The following is a 22,106-nucleotide window of genomic DNA, read 5'->3' on the forward strand; positions in this document are numbered from 1 at the left end:
CAGGTGCGCTCGTGCCTTTGCCCAGGATTTCGGGCGAGGGGTCCCGCGTGTTGACGGGCGTCACCGTGGTGGGTCGGCAGTGATGCCCTCCCCTCAGCCGCCGGGCTCCCGAGCGGTTGGGCCCATGTGTGTGGCGGGGGAGCGGGGGCACGCCCGCGTGTCCCGTGGGGAGGGTGCGGTGGGGGGGCGCGCGGGGCACGCGTGCAGCGCGTGGACCGCTGCTGTCTTGTGTTGCAGTGCCCGTGGTGAAGCCCGCCGTGCTACCTGGAACCAAAGCGCTCTCTGCCGTCTCGGCTCAAGCAGCTGCCGCGCAGAAAAACAAACTCAAGGAGCCCGGGGGAGGCTCGTTTCGGTACGGGGCGCACTGTCCGCGCTGGGCCTGTGGCAGCCTCGCCCGCGGGGCACCGGCGCTGTGGTTTTGGGACCGCTTTCTTTCCGTGCCTTTGACCCCCGTGTACGCGTTTTCCCGCAAAGTTAGCGCAGGGAGATTTGCTGCAGACGCATAGCAGGAAGTAAATGAGCCGCTGTTTTCTGTGTGAACTGACGGAAAAGCCATCGTTGTGACGCTAGGTCTTGGTGTTCCGAGTGCGTCGTGACCATCACGTAGGACGCCTCACCTGCCCCTCTTTTCCCTTCAGACTTTTGGAAATAAATGCTGTGGTTTGGGCTCTTGAGCAGCTGGGTAAAAAGCTGCGTGTCAGGGACGCGCAGCGGGAAGGCCGTGGCGTTGACGTGGATCACGATGAAGCAGCGGGAAAGGACACGTGTCCTCGGGGTGTTCACGGGCCCGCCCCCACCAGACTTCGTCCCTGACACCGTCGGCCGCTGGAGCAGGGCTGGCGTCAGCGGTGCCGAGCCGGGGTCGGTGCCCGAGCGGGGTGAGGAGGGCGCTGTGCCTGGATGGCCCGGTGTGGAGGGCCTGCGCCCGGTGGGGGCGGGGAGGACTGCCCCGAGGGAGGGGTCCACCTGCACAGCAGAGAAGCGAGGGAATGAGGGCCACGGGGAGTCCGGGTATGTCCCACGGAAGGAAATTTTACTGCGGGCACGAGGCGAGCTAGAAAGGCCCCGTGGTGCCAGGTTAGCTCGTGGGGTCCATGTCCGTGTCCACGCACAGATTGCAGGGGCTCCTTGCTGTGTGCACCAGAGGCACCTGGGAGTAGCGCCCGGATGGCAGGGAGCCCGCCCAGCGCTCGGACCACGGCTTCCAAAAACCGTTGTGGCGCCGTGACCCAGGTGCCCGAGAAAGGCTGGTTTCGGGGTCTTTGCAGGGCAAGCTAGCGCATCTCATCGGGTCAGAGAGCGGTGCTGGGGTGGATGGGCTCCCTCCCACTGTGCGTGTTTGTAGTGACAGACTGTGTGCTCTGGGTGAGACAGGAACGCACGAGCCCGTGACGGTGAATAAATGGGGAGCTAATGAGGAGGGGGAAGCCGGCAGGGACCCCAGAGGGCTGGAGCTCAGAGTGCATCAGGAAAGGACCAAGGAGACCCGGCCCTCTGCGGGGCTTGTGTGGCATTCTTGTCACGAGGGGACGGGACGTCAGTCAGACGGGGGACACACACCTGCTGCAGGACACCTGGCCCGTGGCCTCGAAGCGTCACTGGCACGAGAGCCAAGGCGAGGCTGAGGAGCGTCCCAGGCTAGGGAGGCTGAAGGGAGGGCCGTGCGTGCGGCTGGCGGCCTGCTCGCGGGGGACGCCGGCTCCACGGGGGGCACGCATGGGGTGATCCGGGGCGTGGGGCGTCAGGTCGGCAGCTTCATTCAGGAAGGAAAGCGTCCTTCGCCCCCGACTCTGCCTTTTCCACAATTGTGGGACCATTTTAAGAAAAGAATGCTGTTTGATTTTCTAAGCCAAGTTTCACTGGGAACAAACTCCTTGAAGCCGTGGGTCCTGTGTGGCTGGGTTTGCTCTCTGAGCTTAGTCCTGACCGTGGGGGAGCCCTCTACACGCATCCTCGTGCTGGGACTCCTGTGCAGCTTTAACGCTTAGCTGGTCTTCCTTTAAAAGAACGGACTCCCAGGGCGCCTGGGGGCTCAGTCGGTTGAGCGTCCTACTTTGGCTCTGGTCATGATCTCACGGTTCGTGGGTTCGAGCCCCGCTTCGGGCTCTGTGCTGACAGCTCGGAGCCTGGAGCCTGCTTCGGATTCCATGTCTCCCTCTCTCTCTGCCCCTCCCCTGCTCGTGCTCTGTCTCTGTCTCAAAAAATAAACATTAAAAGAAATTAAAAGAAGAAAAAAAACCAGACTCTTTTTCAAAGAAGACCGCTGGGCTTCCTCGATCAGGTGACGGTGCAGGGCCGGAGGGTGCCGGCGGGACGCTCGCCTGGAGGGGCGTCCGTGCGCTCTCTGCACGGGGTCCCCTGCCCCGCTTGTGGACCGCTGGGTCAGGCCCCCCGAGCGTCTCCCGACGCGCCCCTCGCTCAGTCAGCTTATCTTCCTCTCTGAAGGGATGACGATGACATCAACGACGTGGCCTCGATGGCGGGAGTAAACCTGTCGGAAGAAAGTGCACGAATATTAGCCACGAACTCTGACTTAGTGGGCACCCTGACGCGATCCTGTAAGGATGAAACCTTTCTCCTACCAGCGCCTTTACAGAGAAGAATCCTAGAGATCGGTACGTGGGTGCCGCCGTCACTGGGGCCCCCGGTGCACATGCGACTCTAGCCCCGCATAGAGCCGTCTTCTGCCCAGCTCCCCGGCGGAGCGCACTCGGTACCTTGTCCTGCCTGTTACCGGTGCGGTACTTTCCCCGAGCTCGATGCCGGTGGTTCTCAGGTAGTTGCAGCGGGTGTAGACCGGCCCCCCACCCCCACCCCTGCCCCGAGGGCCTGTCCAGGCCGCCCTCCGATCGCTCTGAGCGGTGAGTCGTGGAAGACAGAACGGTGACTTGGAGAGGAGAGAAGGAGCTTCGGCGGCTAAAGCGTTGCCTACCCCCAGGTAAAAAACACGGCATCACGGAGTTGCATCCGGACGTTGTGAGTTACGTATCACACGCCACGCAGCAGAGGCTACAGAATCTCGTGGAGAAAATATCCGAGACGGCCCAGCAGAAGAACTTCTCGTACAAGGTAACACACTGCCGCCCTGAAGAGGCCGAGCTGGCCATGGACTCCGGGTCGGTCCTGCCGGGAAGCCTCTTCCTGCACCGGGCGCGCGGGGCCGCACAGGTGTCGCACTGGCTCCGAATTCTCCACGGAGCTGCCTCAGCGCCGTGCGCCCGGCCGGAGGAGGAGGGCAGGCCGGGCCTGCATGAGGCACGGGGCCGGGGCCGGGGTGGGGGTCCCGGAGCCCCTGCCAGGGCCACCGTGGCATGCCCACGGCCCCGAGCCAGCCCTGCTCCCGTGACTCGGGCCGCTGCCCCGTTTGTGTCGTGGAGGGTCACCTGCACCGAGGTCCTGCCTTCAGGGGCAGGTTGCAGGGTGGGATCTGCCTTCCTCTGTCCTCACGTGGGAGCTGTGCAGAGGGGCCCAGCCGCGTGAGGCCCGTGCCCTCGGAGTGGCAGCGAAAATCAAATGATGCACGAGCGTTTGAGGTGGAAACCCCTCGTGAGCCCCAGCACGGCTCACCGAGACTCCGTCTGCATGCTGGCCTGCAGACCCGTCCCACGCAGGCCATCCGGGCCGGGGGCGGGTGTGCGGGGCTCCGTAGGACTCGCTGTGGGGAAGTGGGGTGTGCGCAGCCTGTCCAGCCCGGTCCCCAGGTTTATTATGACCGTGTTCTTGCCTTTCTGTAGGATGATGACAGATACGAGCAGGCAAGTGATGTCCGGGCTCAGCTCAAATTTTTTGAGCAGCTTGATCAAATTGAAAAGCAGAGGAAAGACGAGCAAGAGAGAGAGATCCTCATGCGGGCGGCCAAGGCAAGTGTGTGCGCTTCTCGCGGCCGGCCGCTCCCACCCCAGGCCCCGGGAGGCCAGCGTGCTGTTGGGGCCGGCCTGGGCCCGAAGGCGTGACGCATTTGATTTGGAAGGGGGCCTTGGGTGGGCTGCAGACCTGAGCCAGAGCCCCTTGGGCCGACCTGGCCCACCGTCCGTCAGAGCCCTTGACCGGCGGGCGTGGCGAAAGCCACGTGTGAGCTCTTCTCCAGGGGGACTGACCTTCATGATGGCTGTTTTTTTCCCCATGGTGTGCAGCCTAAATTGTTACGTTTGGGCCGTAAAAAAGCATTGAAAAATGTAATATACGTCCCGTCGTACGATCTGGATGTTATCATATCACGAGTAAGATAGTGTGTCTGTTAGACGATGAACGCTTAGGTCCGAGCTTATTTTTCTTTTTACCTCTTTAAAAAATAGTCTCGATCCAGACAAGAAGACCCAGAACAGCTAAGGTTGAAACAGAAGGCAAAAGAGGTAAGCGTCTTTAGCCAGAAAATCTTTACTCTACGCTTGAAAATAGACTCTTACCTAACCTGCTCGTGCCACACAAGAAAGGGTGAGGAAGGGGCGGTGTTTCTGTACGATGGGCACCGACACAGCCGCTCGAGACGGCTGCAGACAGCCCGCGTCCCGCTCCCAGATGTGGCGGTGTTTCCCCCTGGGTGCGCCGTAGCCTTTGTACTTTCAACTCGTTACGTCCTCTGGGCTTTGAGAGGCGCGCATCTGCTTCTGCTTCATTTTTCTGATTGCGGGATAAGCTTACCGTTGAAGCCAAACGTGAGAGAAATTTCGACTTTTACGGTTTCCGAAGACCCGCTGCCGCCTCTGTTTTTTTCGTAGCAAAGCGAGAGCCACGCGTGTGACCTGACGGTCCTTGTTTTCCTTTTCTCAACAAAGATGCAGCAGCAGGAACTGGCGCAGATGAGGCAGCGGGACGCCAACCTCACCGCGCTCGCCGCCATCGGGCCCCGGAAGAAGCGGAAGGTGGACTCTCCGGGACCGGGGTCGGGGACGGAGGTACGGTACCGTGGCGGCGGCGGCGAGGAGGGCTGGAGGGGCCCCGGGGGTGTCTCCGCTCTGTGCGCCAGGTCGGGCAGGTGCCCAGGATCCTCAACGGCCCCGCGCCCCCCCCCCCCCCCCCCCCCCCGCGGGCCTCCCTGGCGTACTTGTGCGCCTGACACCTCACGCTCACGTCAGCTTGTCGTGGACGCTGCGGGAGCCCGGGTTCTCGCCACACGGAGGCTTGGTCCGTGTGCGTGGACGCGGTGAGCGTCGGGCCGCCCGTGGAAGGAGCCGTTGGAAGAGGCCCGTGCGTGGGGCGGGTGAGGAGCCGGGCCGGGAGTCTGGGTGCCGGGGAGAGGGACCCGTGCCGCTTTCCGTGTGTCCAGATTTTGTTGGTTTCTCGTGTTGTTTGTTGTGATAGCTTCACACACGGTTATAAACCCAACCTTAGGGTTTTGTTATCTTGGTTTACCGTCTGTTGTGTTTTAAGTTACGGGAAGAAAGAGAGCCTGGCGTTTCCCGTTGGCGTGTGTAGTTTCTGCTTCTGGAGGCCGCGGTCCGGGCCTGCACGAGCCCCGTTTCCCTCGGCCCACAGGACCGTGTCCGGCATTTCTAGTGGGCGGTGCGCTGGTGGGGGCGGGGCGGGGTTCGCTCAGCTTCTGTTTACTCGAAAGGGATGGCGTTCCCCCCCCTCAACTTTGAATAGTACTTTCCCTGAATGCAAAAGTCTGCGTTGACAGCCCTTTTTTTTTTGCATTCTACGCTCCTGAAGGAGCTGAGCGTGTCCAGATGGGTGCCGTGTACTTTAGGTGAGGACGTGCTAAGAGGGATGTGGGAGCCCCACGACCAGGCACCCCTTATGCCCCTGCTCCCCGAGCCCCTCTGTTTCATGGCTGGAGTCCTTCACGCTGCGGAGGGCACCCCCGTCCCAATGCTGTGCTGTCTCGTTCCGGATCACGAAAAAGGTGGGAGGTTTCCTGGCGTGTTTTGCAAAATGGCAGAACCCTTTTTCCTAACCTGATCAGCAGCTGCGATGGATGTGTGACCGTCTCTCTCCCGTGGAAGACGTGGTTCCGGTGTCTTTGGGCCCCACGTGGTTTACGCTTGTGCCGCGCACCTGACGTATCTCCCTTTTCTGGCTGCTTTGACGTTTTCATTGTAAACTTGAGAAGTTTGTCTCGGTTCTTTTTAGACTTGGTTCTCTTGACATTTGGCCTGCTTGGGGTTCTTTGATCCGTAGAAGAAGTTCCTCAAATTGGGGACATGGTGGCCTTCATTTCTTCAAAATTTTTTCCTCTTGGACTTGCCAGCGACACGTACATGAGACCTGGTGACGTTGCCCTCGGGTGTCTGGGACTGTTCATTTTTCTTTCATCTTCAGGCAGGATGATTGCCCCTGTTTGTCCTCAGGCCCCCTGACCACAGGGAGCCGTGTCACCCACAGGCAGCCGTGGAGCCCACCCACTGAAGCTCGCGCCCGCCGATGGGTTCACAGTTCTGGGGTTTCCAGTCTTTCTTACGGTTTCTGATTCTTTGCTGAAGTTCCCTGTCTGCTCACGTGTTGAGAGAGACCACAGCCCCCGGGACATCCTGCCTTTGGCCTGTTCATAAGAGCTGCTTTATGGGGCGCCTGGGTGGCTCAGTCGGGTAAGCGTCCGACTTCGGCTCAGGTCATGATCTCGCGGTCCGTGAGTTCGAGCCCCGTGTCGGGCTCTGTGCTGACAGTTCAGGGCCTGGAGCCTGTTTGGATTCTGTGTCTCCCTCTCTCTGCCCCTCCCCCATTCATGCTCTCTCTGTCTCAAAAATAAATAAACATTAAAAAAAAAATTAAGAAAAAAAAAGGCTGCTTTAACACCTGTGCGGGTCCAGGGTCTGGGCCCAGGCCGTCTCTGCTGGCTGCTCTTCTCCTCACCTGCGGGTCCCACTTTCCTGTTTCTCTGCGTGTCTAGCGATTGCCACTCAGTGCTGGAGATGGTGGGCGGCAGATGGACTCACTCCCAGGAGTGCGGGTTCTCGCTTAGCAGACGGTTCATCCTGACTCGGTCGGGCGCTTCGTTTTTCCCTTTGGCGTCAGTAAGGGTCTGTGGAACGCCCCTCTGACCTAGTGCGCCCCCCGTAGACACTGCCTCCCCTGTCCAGGTGGCTCCCGGGGAAGGGCAGGTGGCCTCGAGGCTGGGTGCTGGGGTGGGAGCAGGGTCTTCCCGCTCGGGCAGGCGGGGCTCTGGCCGGGAGCGTCCTGTCGTGCGTGTCGAGCGTGTAGCGGCCTCGCTCGCTGCAGCAGCGCATCGCCCCACGGTCCCTCTCGTCCTCCCGCAGGGTTCCTCGAGGGACCGTGTGCGTCACACGGATGATTCATCTTGATGTTGGTGTCTGTGTGGTCGTTTCGGTTTTCTGTGATTCCTCTGCCGGGTTGTTTTGGGATGGTTCGTGGGGAGGGCGTCTGCAGGTGCTTACACGCGGAAGCAGCTCGTGCCCTGTGTACTTGAAGGCCCGTTTGCGTAGCTGTGAAATCCTTGTCTCCCATTTGCTTCCCTCGAGAATCTTGAACGTGTTACTCCGGATATTTATTCCTGGCATAAAGTGTTGCTGTTCAGGCCTGATGATAGTCTAATTTTATTTCTCTTATACGTCATGTGTTCTTTTAGCCCAAGTTACCCAAAGAATTTGTTTTTTTTTTTCTTACGAGCCTTTAATTTTCCTTGGAACCGGTTGTCTGGGTTGGCGGTCTCGGGTATGGGTGGCGTTCACACAGCTTCAAGTCTGTTTTCGTTCGGGAGCATCTTTGGTGGCTTGTTTCCCCGGCTTCCTCCTTGGAGACCCCGACGGGGACCGTTGTGTCGTCCTTGCCTCTTGAACCCTCTGTCGGCCTCACTTGCACTCACGTTCTTGTGCTCGTGGTTTCTTGAGTTTTCTGTCTAATGTTTTCTCAATTCTGGCGCCTCGTTTCTGAGTTTCGCTAATTCTGGCTTCTCTTGTTCTTTACGACTGTCGTCAGTGTCTCTTCGCTTGTTTTGAGGTAGACCGTTACAGTTTTGGTCTGTTTGTTGATTCCGTCTTCTCGGTGTTTTTCACTGTCTGCAAGGATGTTACCCGTCTTCGTTTTCTCTCTTCCCTGTAGCAACTTGGAGGGGGGGGGGGGTTCAATCCTCGTGCTGTCCCGTTGGCTCTTTTCACGTGACGTTCGTTTCCTCGAACTCGATGGGCGTGTGTGTCTGAGGTAGCCTGCGAACCTGGCGGAGCCCCTCTCTCGTGGCCTTCGTGTGCTGGACGCTTGCTCTCAGCATCCACGGCTCCCCTTCCCGCCTCGCCCCTGGGCCGTCCCTGTCTCCACCGCCCCGTCCTGCCCACCTTGTTTCCCACCTCCCCGATCTCATCCGTGGGATGCTGCTCTGTGGCCGCTGCCCCCTGAGGCCTCCAGCCCGGCGATAGCCCGTCCTGCACAGTTCTGGGGGTCCCGTTCGGGCTTGTGACCGCCTGCGGCTCATCTTCGCGGGGTTTGCTCTAGATAGCAGTTGCTGGTTTTGGGTTTGGCCGCTCAGTTGCCGTGAGTCATACACGGGCCTTTGGGAAGATGAAGAAACTGCTGCCCCTGTTGCTGTCTTCCCAGCAGACAGTGCTTATTTAAAAATACAGCTTTCTTTTAATTGAAAATCGTTTCCAACCTACAGAAGAGTTGTAGGAGGAGTGCACGCAGCTCTTTGTTTATGCTCTCAGTTCTGAGTGTTGCATGACCCCGACCCCGTCACGGTGTCTCGTGTGTGTGTGTGTGTGTGTGTGTTAAACGTGTGTGTGTATACGTTCCTCTGATGGAGTGTTTCTGTGCAGGGACGTGGGCATCCAGTTGGCTTGCGCATGAGCCTGTTACGGATCCCTCGTTCTCAACAGCGCTCAGGGGACGGCACTTCCGTCCACGGGATGAGCCTCGGCTTTAGGTCTGTGTGACTCTGGCAGAAACGCCTCCATCTCGATGGCACTGTGTCCAGTCTGTCACATGAGGAAGCACCCCGTGTGGTGACCTTCCTACTGGTACGGACCATGGTCACCAGGTTCGGCCACACTGTCCGGCGTGTAGTCACCGCCGTTCGGTTAGTATTTGTTTGCCTTGAGCGAGGAGGTGTTCCAGGACTCCGCGGGCCACCCCAGCCTCAGCGCCATCGCGGCTGCAGGCCGTGACGTCTGTCCCCTTCACGCCTTCTGCTGCAGGAAGACCTTTCCCTGCGTCCTCCGTCCGCCCATTTGTTCGTGCGTTTGTTCGCCACCGTGGCCGGGGCCGTGGTCTCCCGTGGTATTCAGTGGGTTGTAATCAATCTCTCGTTATTTCTAGATTGGGCAGTGGAAGCTCCTTCAAGCTGTTTCTATATCCTTTTGAAATGTCACCCTTGTTGACACGTCGCGGTTTTACCGGCGGGAGAGGCATCCGGAGCCTCCGGTACTCCTGCGCCCTCGGGCTCCCGGCCAGGAGCCCCGGTCCCCCGCGGGGGATGGCGTGTGGAGGCTGGTTCTGAGCTCTGCGTGCCGGTTCCAGGCCCGTCTGCAGTCCACGCGGGGGAAGGTGTGTGCGGGCACAGCCCTTCTGCGTCTGAAGCGGTCCCCGCGCTTCGGCGGGCACCCCGCTTCTGGTCCGCACCCAGGGGCGGCTTCCCGGCCTCCTCCCTGTCCTCGCCTGTGAGTCCGTGTCCGTGGGAGATCGAGTGCCGTCATTGCCGATGTGTTTGGTCCTTTGCTCAGCACACCCGGCCTCCCAGACGCTCTGGCTGCTGAGGCCCCGGCGCTGGGGGGAGGGGCGGGCAGGTGGGCAAGGCCCGTGGGTGAAGGTCCGACTGGGTTCAGATGTGTCTGGAGGACACGCCAAGGAGCGGGACAGGGGAGGGCCGGGCACGAGGTGGCTGCTTGCGGTGAGCGCGGGGGACCCTGAGCGACACGGTGGAGAGACGCAGGTCGCCAAACACTGTTCTGGGAGGTTCTTTCATGCGTTGTTGCTTTTGTCTGTTTTTGAACTTCAGAGGGAGGCTTATGTGTTACGTATGTAACAATTAACATAAAATCCGTACTTTAAAAAGTTCTCCATATGCCTCTCCTCATCAGTGGTAATGCTTAGTTCTTTTTCTTTTTTAGTTTGGGATTATTTCCTTGGGATATGTCTTTTTAAAGTAACTTTTTTTTTAACTGATTTTTATTCATTTATTTTAAATGTTTATTTTTGAGAGAGAGAGAGCGAGCGAGCGAGCGAGCAGGAGCATGTGAGCGGGGGAAGGGCAGAGGGAGAGCAGGGCAGAGGCTCTGAGAGGGGCTCCACGCCGTCAGCATGAACTCACAAACCGTGAGATCATGACCTGAGCCGAAGTCAGATGCTTAACCGACTGAGCCCCACTGGCGCCCCTGAACTAATTTTAGACCCGTGGAAAAGTTAGGTAAATATTGGAGTATTTCTATACACCCCTCACCCAGCTTCCTGTAGTGAGCCGTCAGTGTGCTTAGATGGTTCATAAGACCTTATTTGATTTGGTTTTTCAGAATTTAATTTTTTAAAATTATAATACACCTTGTTTTTTGGAGGAGTTTTAGGTTCATAGTGAAACTGAAAGTGCAGAGATTGCCCGCGTGCTACCTGCCCCCGAACACGCACAGCCTCCCCCCCGTCAATACCCACCGGAGGCTACATTTACGAAAACTGATGAGCCTCCACGGACGCGTCATCACCACCGAGTCCACGCGCGCCTTGGGGTCACTCTCGGCGTCGTGCGTTCTGCGGGTCTGGACAAACGTGCGGTGACGTGCACCTACCTTCACAGCATCGCGCGCTCTAGTTTCACGGCCCCGAAACCCCCCGAGCTGCGCGTGTTCATCTCCCCGCTGCCCTCACCCCCACCTGCCGCCACCCCGACGGCCACTGACCCTTTACGTGTCCACGGCTGTGCTTTTCCAGGAAGTCGTGTGGCTGGACTCACGTGTGGGGGCTCCTCAGATCGGCCTCCTGCCTTAGTGACGAGCGTCGGAGCCTCCCCCTGCGTTTTCGCGACCGAGAGCTCGTTTCTTGTGAGCACGGAGTAATGGTCCACCTTGTGGATCTACCACAGTTTATCTGTCACCTTCTGAAGGACGCCGTGGTCGCTCCCAAGTTTTGGCAGTCGCGAGCACAGCCGCTGTAAAAATCCGTGGGCAGGTTTTTGTGTGGACACGAGTTTTCGACTCGTGTAGATAAATCGCAAGGAACACGATTGCCCGCTCGTCCGGTGAGAGTATGATTCGTTTTGTAGCAAAACACCAAACTCTCCTCCAAAGCGGCCGCGCCATCCTGCGTTCCCGCCGGCAACGGCCGAGCGCTCCTGCCGCTCCGCGCCCTCGCCAGGGTCTGGGGTCGTCAGGGTCGTGGGTTTGGGCCCTGGTGACAGGCGTGCGTGGTGCCTCGCTGTTGTGATTTGCGTTTCCCTGACGACCTGTGTTGCGGAGAGTCTGTCCCTGCGCCCGTCTGCATCTGTGCGTCTTCTCCGGTGAGGGGCCTGCTCGGGTGTCCGGCCCATTTTTCATTCAGGTTTATTATTGTTGAGTTTTGTGAGTTGTGTGCACAGTTTGTTTGGGGTGATGGTCCCTGACCAGATGTTTCTTTTGCAAATATTTTATCTGTGTTTGATTGTCCCCATCGTCCCCCTGGGGACCTTTTCCTGTTGTCACTCATGACCCTCTTTGCTCCTTCCTCCGTCGCTCCTTGTTCCCTCCTGATCTCAACGCTCACGAAGTGTGGGGGTCACTTATTTGGTACAGACTCCCTCAAGTTGGGTTCATCCTGGGTTTCCTCACTATTAAGTGCACGTTCCGTAATCTTAGCTAGAATTCACAAAAGGGATAAGGTGCCCTTCTGAGCGCGTCACGTCGTGGTGACTTGGATCCTTTGGCTAAAGTGGCGCCTGCCGGGCGATCGTGCCGTGAGCTCCTACTTTTCCCGTGTGGCTGTCTCCCGCAGCGGTGGTGGTGCTGTCTGCCCTCCGTCCTTTCCGCCCCGCCCCCCTGCTTATTCCTTCATTTAACGATGACTTGTGTGCCGTTGTGCCACGCCGGATGACCTTGTGCCCGAGGGTCTTTGTGTTCTGGGGCGCACCGCTGAGGGCGCAGCAAAGTTGCCAGGAGGTCTTGTTAGGAACAGCCGGGCTCCCCTCCCGAAGATCGGGTCGCTTCGCCGTCCCCCGTCTCACCAGCACCGCGGGAGGTTGTTCAGGATTGTTTAAAATTGTGCCAGTCCAGTGGTGACACGGGGAATCTTGGCGACTGTGCTGTGGGTGCCTGAGAACAGGCCTATTCTCCCGAACGGCGTAGAGCTTAATAGATTTCCACAACACTCACCTGCTGCTCATGCTGACCAGTCTTCTGAATCCTTGCTTATTCTTGTCCACTCGATGGGTCTCGTACGGACTGTGGCGATGTAAAGTGTCTGTCACTCGTGCGTTTCTGTCTTTAGCTGTGTCTTCTGCAGCTGATGCTTTGTGGCTGGGCTGTGTGTGCCACGTTGTTGGGTACGGAAGTATTCGGAAGTGTCACATCTTCTGTGAATTGGCACTTTTAGCGTTAAAAAATGTCTGCCATTGTCCAGTGGGCTTGAGCTCTGCTGTGTCCTGAGTTAGGACCATCATTCACCCCGCTCTCTGCACTTCCCTCACCAGAGAGAATCTCTGTCCCTGCTTTGGTCTTATACTTCCTGATTTTAGGTGTGGCTCACATCTATAGCACGTGGCTACGTCTTGTTTTCTGAGCCGAATCGAAAAGCTTTCCCTCTATTAGGTGAATTGAGCCCATTCGCCTTCTTCTGATGTGATCAACACGCTTGGTCTCTTCTGTCTCACGGTGTTTTAGAACTATGCCTATTTCTTACGTGTGCTATGATTCTCTTCCTCTGAAGTGCATATTCTTTGCTCTTTAATGAAGATGTTTGTATTTAGGAAGGCTTACGGTTGTATTCTGGTGGTTATTTTTGCACATAAACCTCGTTAAATGCCCCCTGGTTTTTCTTAGCTGTTCAGCTTCTTAGTTCCCATAGGGCTTGAGCCCCGCCCACTTTCTCACAGCAGCCAGGGCACATGCCCCTTGCTCTCCGTCCTCCCGCCGGGCCCCTCCTCAGCGTCAGTAGGCGGTGTGGTTTCCTTACAAGTGCTTCCGCCCGCCCCAGCACTGCGCGCGTCCCTGCCCATTCCTGGCTTGGATGACGACTGCACTGTGGCCCAGCCCGCGGAGGCCTCCATGCGGAATCCCCGACCCTTGCATGTTGCAAAAGGTCTTTCTGTGGCTTCGATAGGGAGGACGGTCTGGCTTGGATATAAGAGCCTTGGCTCGCACTTTCTTTCAGTCCTTCTGTGAATGAGCGTCCGTGGTCGTCCTGCTTTGGAAGCCGGCTTTGAAGAGCCCCGATGCCAGGCTGATTCACTTGCCTTTGTCATTTATTGTCTCTTTTCCACGAGGCCTTGTCTTGATCTTTGAAAACTAGCAATTTCACGAGGAGATGTCCGAGTCGGTTTTCATGGGACCTTTCAGTGTGTAGATTTGGTCTTTCTGGTTCCTGGACTCTGGCTTCCATGTCTGTTGTGTTCTGTCTGCTTCCTTCTTCGGAGGCTCTGTTAACACGGGCCTTTGCCTGCCCGCCACCTGCCCTCCCCCAGACCTTCTGCGGCTGCGCCCCTCACGAGCCTGCCTTTCCTCGCGGGTCTGCCCTCGGTGCCTTGCAGTTAATTTATGCACTTCTGAGAGATCTCTGTGTCTCCTTCCCGTTTTTTTCTTGCATTTACTCCACTCTCATCCCTTCTGTTTTTTAATCTACTTCTCTTAACGTTAGGGATTTTTCATTCAGGGCACTTCTCATGTCCTCAAATGTTTCAGGACATCTTTTGGTTGTTGGAAGTGTTGTCTTAATGGTTTTCTTGTTTTTCCAGACAGTCTCTGATGTGCATGGAATTCTGTTTTCTGATTTTTTGCGGTAGATCTTGACGGACTTGCTACTCTTGGGTCACTTTTGCCGGGTTTGGGTGTCTCATCAGACTTGCGGTCTGATGGCGCCCTCTTCTGGCCGCGCTGAACAGTCGGGTAGTGTGGCCGGTTTTCTGTTTGCGTTGCTTGTAGGAGGGTCCTGTGTCCTTTGGCGTTGATGTCCCGTCTTGCGGGAGCCTCAGTGTCCCTTTAGTCCCTTCCCTTGTCGGAGGCTCTGTGTTCTGAGGACTCTGGACGCCAGACTGGGGTGGACCGGCCATTCTGGGTGGCCTCTGTCAGACCGCGGCCCCTCGCTGTCTGCATCCTCTGCCTTTGCCACGTCACCTTGTGGGTTCAGGAGGACCTGCCAGGTGTCCTTATCTGGAGTCTTTCTGGAGCAGGGCGCTCCGTGCCGCCACGTCTGCCGATGGAGCGATGCCTGGGTAGATTGGTGCCTTCTTGTTCTGAGTTGGTTTTGGGGAGACGGAGGGAGGTGTCGGGGTGACTGAGTGGTATGTGTCCTCCTGAGGAGAGTACCTGCCTGTCTTTGCCGCCGCGTGTACTCCCGGCCGCCTGTCTGCACCGGGTGCTCTGTTTCGTGGACAGGGAAGGCGCAGAGACGGGTGCAGGCGAGTTGGGGAACTGAGGGGAGCAGGGCGAGCCGGTCGGAGGCTGTGCCATTGGGTTCGCCGGAACCGGTTCGGCCCAGGCTCCTGGCTGTCCAGCTGAACGCGGGGCGGGGGCGCAGCCTTGAGGGGCCCCTCGCTCGGGAGCCGCTTGGCCGTGCTTCTGGGGGCCCTGAGTGCAGGGCTCTTGGCTGCTGTGGCCCCGAGGTGGACATTTCCCTGAGACCGCGCCCAAGGGCCCGTGGCACCGGGGCTCACGTGTCGGCACGCATGGCGAGCACCCAGCCACGCCGGGGGCTTCTCTCCCTGTGAGCATTGGCCCCCAACTGAGGTGGCCCCATGAGCCGGGATTTGGATGGAAAGTGGGGTTTTTCCCGTTCGGTTTTACATCAGGTGCTCATTGCCTGTCAGATCGATTGTGGCATTTTGCCAATGGCAAGGTTGCCTTCAAAAGAAATAGCTCTTTTTTTTGTCTTAGACCAGTCCCGTGACCGGGCTGACAGGTGTGCGACGTGCCGTTTTCAGGGGAGGACCTGCTGTGTGCAAGCGATACATCCAGGGTCGCCTTGCTCTTAGCCCAGCGCCTGCAGAGACCGGGCAAGGCAGCCGTTTGATGGGGTGTGGGCGTCACCGCTCCCCCCGGGGGCCACTCCCCCCCCCCCCCCCCCCCGACCGGTTGTTCCGTGATTCTGGGCTGGGCGTGGTGTCGGTAGGCTGGGTGGTCACGGCCGTCCTCTCTCCCGGGCTCCGGGCTCCTGTGACCCCTCCCGCAGCCAGAATACCCGACGAGCATTATGACCAGGACCCTGGAGGGAGGACGGTGAACTGCGTCCTTCCGTTTTGGCGTGAGATGGGGAAACGGTGCTCGGCCCGTGTAATTAGAAGTAATGTGAGTATTAAGTAGGATATCTTTGAACATCGGCTTTTTACAACATCCATAGAAACACCAGGAATTGAAGTTTCTCGCTGGCCCTCAGAGCGTGCCGCCTGCACCTGGGGGCGGCACTCCACCGGCTCACTTGCCCGTTAATGCTTTGAGACCAGTTGTGGTTTCTAAGAAATATTGCACTATTATTGCAATAATATCGCAAGTATTATTTGTCTTGAGTTCTGACCCCCGGTAATTTCCACCTGAAGTGGGGGCCCTGTCCTACCTGTTTTTGGCTGTTGGCTTTCTGTTTGGAAAGTAGAAACATCAGACGTGGTCCAGAATTGGTCACGCGTGTTGCAGAGATGTTTCGGTCCGTTACGTAGGTAGTGCCTTTGCTCTCTGCATGGCTGCGCCTGTCCCCGTGAGTCTTGGTGTCTGCAGGGGAGGTGCAGAGGGCAGGCCACCGTCCGCGGGCAGCTGTCTTTCCAGAAACTGGCCTCTGCTTGGGCGTGCTGGGCTCTCCCCATGGTGTCTGGCGTGCAGAGCGGCGGGCCCCCGACGGGCCCCCGGGCTCCTGCCACTCCAACGTCATCACAAGCCTCTGCGGGGGGAGGAGGGGGTGGGGTGGCGCGGTGTGTGTCTTGCACAAAATGCTCCTTTAGGGCTGTTACCGAGGCTCAGGAAAGCACGGAGAAACCAGAATCGTTCTTCCAAACAAGGAAAAGTAGCTGCCACGCAACCTGGCCTGGAGGAGGGACCTCAGCCGTGAAGGGTGGTGGAGGGGGTGCAAATTGTAATTGAGGTCAAAGACGGGTGCGTGTGCACAGGGACTCCCCTGGGGGAAAGGGCTCAGGTGGCAGAGGGACCTGGTGCCCGGAGCGTGCGTGGGCCTCGCCCGCCACCTGCTGGCCGGCTCCCGGAACTGCGGCCTGGTCAGGGCAGGGCTCTTCTTCAGCTGTCGGGGAACCCTTTCCTCCCACCTTCCTCAGCTGTGAGAACATGCGGTAAAAATACCCTGTGTTATGTTTGCACTTGAAATATGCACGAGCAACTTTAACCATCAGAACGCAGATGCTTAGTTTTCATTCTGAACGGAGAACCAGGCACCACGCAGTCGGGAGTCGTGTGGTCGGACGGAGATGCGGTGCTGGCACCCCAGGACCCAACACGACGCATCCGGGAACACCGCCCCCAGTGACTCCTTGTCCACGTGCAGGCGTCAGAGACTCGCAGAAGCTTGGCTGTTCCCCAGCGGTGCAGGCCCTGAGCCCAGTTGCTGCTGTCGGCCCGGAGGTGGCAGTGTCCCGCTGAGACTGGCTGGGAGCAGGGTGCCCCCTGTTGGCCGCGGACGACCGCGGTGACCCCAGAGCTCTGCGGTCCGGCCCGCTAACCGGCTGACCGCCCGCCCGCCCGCCCGCCCGCCCAGCCTAGGAGTTTAGACTTTGCGGCATTGGGAAAGTGCCTCTGCCGGCGACATGGGGACGACACGATTGCCCCGGGTGTGGCATCGGTCCCACCTGGCCGCCTGGACACATGGAGGTCGGGGACACCAGCTTCAAGCCCAGGAGCTGTCTTGCCATCCCCCTGGGGCAGGAGCCTCCGCCTGTGCCTTCTGCAGGCCCTGAGGGCCGGAGTCTGAGCCCTGGGAATTGCAGGGGTTAGTGCCCATATGGGTGCTCGAGACCACCGGTCCCGGAGGTCAGCTTGGGGGCCGTGCCCCCTGCTCGCACCCCCTCCCTGTTAGGGACCCGTAAAGCACTTCAGCTCCAGGAGCAGGTCTGCAGGAAGGAGCCTGTCCCACACGTGGCTTCCTCCAGCTTCAGGGTTCCTTGGCACACCTGTAGGGAAACTCGAGTGGCTGTGGGCACGTAGCCCTGGGGCCAGCACCCGGCCCTGCCCCTTCCTGCCAGCGCCTTGGGTCCCGCCCACCCGTGCACACCACTAACTCGGCTGTCTTCTTTCTCGTCACCAGGGGTCGGGCCCAGGCTCGGCGGTCCCAGGCAGCTCCGGCGTCGGAACCCCCAGACAGTTCACGCGACAAAGGATCACGCGGGTCAACCTCAGGGACCTCATATTTTGTTTAGAGAATGAGCGTGAGACAAGCCATTCACTGTTGCTCTACAAAGCATTCCTCAAGTAGCACAGGGCGGGCGCGGCGTCGCGGATGGAGACGCCTGGGACGCTTTTATATATTTGCAGATGACGCCTTTTGTAACAAGCAAATGGGACATTGTTTAAAAAACAGCCACCTCTTTACAACGGAACAGTTTTATATTCCTGTTTCTAAGTCAACTCTTCAGTGTGGAAGAAAACACGTTTCTGTAACAGAGAACACAGAGGCCCGTGGGCCCTCTTAAAGGACAATTAACTCTTAACTCATCTTTGATTGAGTGGCCTTCTTGCCAAACAAGCCATATATAAAAACTGATGGAATCGTTTAGCAAATAATTAGTTGCCCTCTGTCACCTTGTAGCGGTTTCTACATTATTTGTGCGTTTTGGTTCATTCAACCCGACTTACTGCGTAGGTGTGTGTCTACAGCGATGACCTCATTTCATTTATTTTATTTTTGTATTAGTCAGTTGGCAAAGCAAACTGATTTTTTAGACTATTTATCTGCCCGTCCCCTCCCTCGCCAGAGTCCCCGAGGAGCCCGGAGCCCACGGCGCGCCCGCGCGGAGCGGAGCCACCTTCCTGCTCAGGAGAGGCCGTGCCGCCGGCTCCTCCCGAGCGCGTGGTCGGCACCTGTACAGACGCAGTTTATTTGCTGTAGTTTGTAAAGCTGTAAAGTTGAAAGAAATGAAAACCTTTTCAGCATAAATATATTTTACTTGCACTGTGTTTTTTAGCTAAAAGTGGAAACTTAGATGAAATAAAATCAAAGTTGAGAAGAATCATCAAAAGACTGTTTCTCAGTGTGAATCAAGTGTTGAAAAATGGTTGGTGTATTTTGTCAGTAATTGTACATAATTTTTGGCACATAACATAAAAATGGCTATGTAAACTATAATTATTTTGCTAAGAGACTGTAAGCAGGCTGTGGGCCAACTTTACAGATGTCCAGAGCAAAGCCCCCTCTTTGTACCTATTTTTTTATTACAAATATACTAATTGGTTCTTTATATTTTCAGAGGTTATTGTATTAAATTGTCTATTGATAGTACTTTTATGACTGTAAATACTTTGGCTTTCTCCGTGTGAATCCTCACGTCAGACTTTAATTCGCGCGAGTGTGAACCGAATGCTGATCAGTATTTTTTATCGACGCCCGAAAACTGTTACGCCTTTTATTTCGTCTTTTAGGAAATCCCTGTCTTTCCATTTTTTCATGTAAATTTTGCACAGTTACTTGTTCATATGTAAATATTTTACTTTCAAAAATGAAGTTTTTAATTGCTATTGTTTTATATAGGATTGAAAGAAAATTAACTCCTTTATTAAAAACAAATTTATCTGTATCTGTTTTGCCCGTTTTTCCCGGTTTTCCAGTTTTAGATCGGCCGCCAGAGACTCGGCTCTGGTTCCGCTGAGGTGTTTGTTTAGGGGCTCCTTGTTAGCATCAGTGTGTAAACCCCAGCCACTCTGGGAGGAATAGCCTGACCTCCGCAGACGGGACCTCCGCGCTGCAGAGTGAGGCCTGGCAGGAGGGCCCGAAGCCGAGTTGCCTCCCCGCGTGCTTGGGCCGTCCGGGCCACCCCGCCTGCCTTCCGTTGCCGGACCGCCCCACCTCGACACAGGTACGCTGGGCACCTGTCCTCGCAGCTGGGGCACCTTGGGGAGAGGTGAGGTGAGGCCCTTGTGGGCCCGGGGTGGGGGGGGGCGGGTTCTGAGCACAGACTCGTGCCCTGGAGAGCCCGGTGCGGACACAGAGTGGCGGAGCTGGATGGGGTCTCCAGGACGCCCGCCTCCTTTCTGCCAGCCAGCGTGGTGGACCGGCCAGCGCCCTGCCTCCCGAGCGCTGCTGGAGCCGGGCGTGGCGCACTCGGGGCTGGCGCCCAGTTTTCACGTTAATTGTAACTAGTCTGACGACACGCAGTGACGTGTGGGCTTCCGTACAAGTTACACTGGAGAACACCGCTCGCGTCGGGGTGCCCGTTCCGTGGTCTCCGGGGGTTGCCAGCCGTGTCCCCGAGGCCTGTGTCCCCGTTCTGGAGGCCAGAAACGTGAGGTCAGGGTTTGGCAGGGTTGGGGTTCCCCCGAGGCCGCGAGGGAGTCCGTGCCAGGGCTCTCCCCCAGCTCTGGTCGTTGCTGGCACCTTGGCCGCCATCCCTTGGCGTTTGTGTGGCGGTTTCTCTGTGTGTGTCCCTCTTCGTGTCTGAATCACCCCTTGCCACGGGACCACGAGTGACCTCATTTTAACTTGACCTCCGTAAAGACCTTGCCTCCAAGTAAGGTCATGTTCTGAGGTGCCGGGGGTTAGCCTCCACTGATCTCTCTTGGGGGGACACACTTGCCTGTGACACCTGTGGTGGCCGAGGACAGAGCCTGTGCAGGAAGCGCTTTCAGGGTTTCTAAGTCTCCCGCCCACGGGAACAGGCCCGAGGTGACTTAGCGGGCAGGTCACACTGGTGCTTTCTAACCACGACCTCTTTGTTTTCGTGAAGCTGTTGGCCTGAAATAAATCAGGTCAGTCGGTAGAGGACGGTCGTGCTCAGATTTCTGTGGGTGTGACTGACTTCCAGCTTGTCTGCACGTCCTACCGGGTCGGGGACGGTCGCAGCCACAGCCGTGACGCCAGCAGGAGGCCGCGCACGGCCGAGGTGCTGCCAGCAGCCACGAGGCACGGGTCTGTCCGTCATTTTCCCTCACCAGACCGGTAGCTGTGGGTCGGCGCCCACCACGACACGTTGTTAGCTGTCCGAGGTCAGGTCTGGGTACGCGGGCGGGCTCGAGGGCAGAGGGCTGGCTGGCGTCGTCTGGGACGCCGGCTCTCACCGCTCCGCTGCAGCAGAAAGGCAGGAAAAGGAAGTCAGGCATCACGTTTGGAAAGGAGGAAGATGGAGGAAGAATCCCAGGTGGCGCCATTGTGCGCACGCAGAAGACTCGGACACATGCTGCCCAGATTCGGATTTGGTGAGATTGTAGGAGGGGGGTCAGTGTCCTAAATGAACCGTGATTCTGCGTCCCAGCAACCCGCGGCCACCAACGACATGACCAAGGTCAGGATACCTAGGGATGCGTGCAAGGAACTACAGAGGAGACCCTCACGCCCAGACGAGAGAGACGAAAGCAGGTCTGAGTGGAGAAGGTGCCACGTTTACGGAGCGGACGGGGTGTCGCGGGGAGGGCGGTGCTGCCGCGCCCAGAGCCCCAGCGGATGGTCTGCCACGGGACGGTCTGAGTCTGGAGACCCGTACGGAGCTGTAGATGACTTGGAATAGCCAAGGCGGTCTAGAGCGGAATCAAAATGCTCACGCTCCCGGGTTTCAAGACTTGGCGTAAAGCCGTGCTAATCGAGCCGGGGTGGTATTGGCGTGTGCGGGCAGACCCGGCCAGCGAACACCACAGGGTCCAGAAGTGGATCCGCGTGTCACAGCCACTGGGTTTTTGACAAAGACACCAACGCAGGGAAGGGAGGCCGGACGTTAGTGCAACTGGGGGCCTGAGGGCGGAGGGTGAGTCTTGACCCCGTCCTCACGCACACACAGCCTCACTTGAGATGGACCGCGGGCCTGAATGTGGAAGCTGAGACTCCAGAGCTTCTAGAAGACTGGAGTGGGCAAGGACCCTTATGGACATGGAAGGCACAAGCCATAAAGAGAAAAACGGCAAAGTGCACTTAAGTTCTGCCTGTCAGAAGATGCCCAGTGAAGGCAGACGGGAGGCCATAGGCCGGGAGAGAGCGTGCACGGGGTGTGAACCCGATAAGAACCCGCATGCAAAGTGTGTAAAGAGTTCCACGGCTCAGTAAAAAATGTACGAGACACTTGAATGGGTCCTTTATGAAAGACCTACAGGTGGCCGATGAGTGAAAGAAAAGTTCCCCATCGTGACTGGTGATCAGAGAAATGGAAACCGAAACCATGGCGAGACCTGCCACATGCCCACCGTGGTGGCTCAGACTGAAAGAGGCTGACACGGGGCCCCCCCGGGGCCTCAGTCGGTTGAGCGTCGGAGACTTCGGCCAGGTCATGATCTCGCGGTTCGTGGGTTTGAGCCCTGCGTCGGGCTCTGTGCTGACAGCTCGGAGCCTGGAGCCTGCTTTGTATTCTGTGTCTCCCTCTCTCTCTGCCCCTCCCCTGCTTGCACTCTCACTCTCTCAAAAATAAATAAATGTTAAAAAATTAAAACAAACAAATGGAATGGGGTGCCTGGGTGGCTCAGTCGGTTAAGCATCCGACTTCACAGTTCGTGACTTCAAGCCCCGTGTAGGGCTCTGTACTGATGGCTCGGAGCCTGGAGCCTGCTTTGGATTCTGTGTCTCCCTCTCTCTCTGCCCCTCCCCCACCCACGCTCTGTCTCTGTGTCTCTCAAAAATGAATAAACGTTAATAAAAGTTTTTTTTAAAAAGAAAGAGGCTGACAGAATCACGTTGAGGGGCAGGACGCCGTTGTGAAACAATCCAGCCACTTTGGAAAACTGTTGCCCTTTTTTTTTGAATGTTTATTTTTGAGAGAGCGAGCGTGAGTGGGGGAGGGGCAGAGATGGGTGGACAGAGGATGTGAAGCAGGCTCCATGCTGTGAGTGCAGAGCCCCACGCGGGGCTCGAAGTCACCAACTGCGAGACATGACCTGAGCCGAAATCAAGCGTCGGATGCTTATGTGACTGAGCCACAAATG

The 22,106-nt window shown here is 57.6% G+C and overlaps 1 protein-coding gene across 1 annotated transcript in view; it reads left to right on the plus strand.

Moving 5' to 3' along the window:
* The window catches only part of TAF4 (TATA-box binding protein associated factor 4), a 65,825-nt gene extending 47,041 nt beyond the window's left edge, over positions 1–18,784 (plus strand). Inside the window, exons 9-15 of the mRNA XM_045444029.1 lie at positions 238–352; positions 2,446–2,615; positions 2,939–3,069; positions 3,735–3,860; positions 4,296–4,352; positions 4,776–4,895; positions 17,299–18,784. Of these exons, the coding sequence (XP_045299985.1) occupies positions 238–352; positions 2,446–2,615; positions 2,939–3,069; positions 3,735–3,860; positions 4,296–4,352; positions 4,776–4,895; positions 17,299–17,466 (887 nt within the window). The 3' untranslated portion in view covers positions 17,467–18,784. The remainder of the gene's footprint in view (positions 1–237; positions 353–2,445; positions 2,616–2,938; positions 3,070–3,734; positions 3,861–4,295; positions 4,353–4,775; positions 4,896–17,298) is intronic.
* The last annotated feature ends 3,322 nt before the right edge of the window (positions 18,785–22,106 follow it).

This window comes from Leopardus geoffroyi, chromosome A3 (genome assembly GCF_018350155.1).
Source record: "Leopardus geoffroyi isolate Oge1 chromosome A3, O.geoffroyi_Oge1_pat1.0, whole genome shotgun sequence".
In the NCBI taxonomy this organism is placed as follows: Eukaryota; Metazoa; Chordata; class Mammalia; order Carnivora; family Felidae; genus Leopardus; species Leopardus geoffroyi.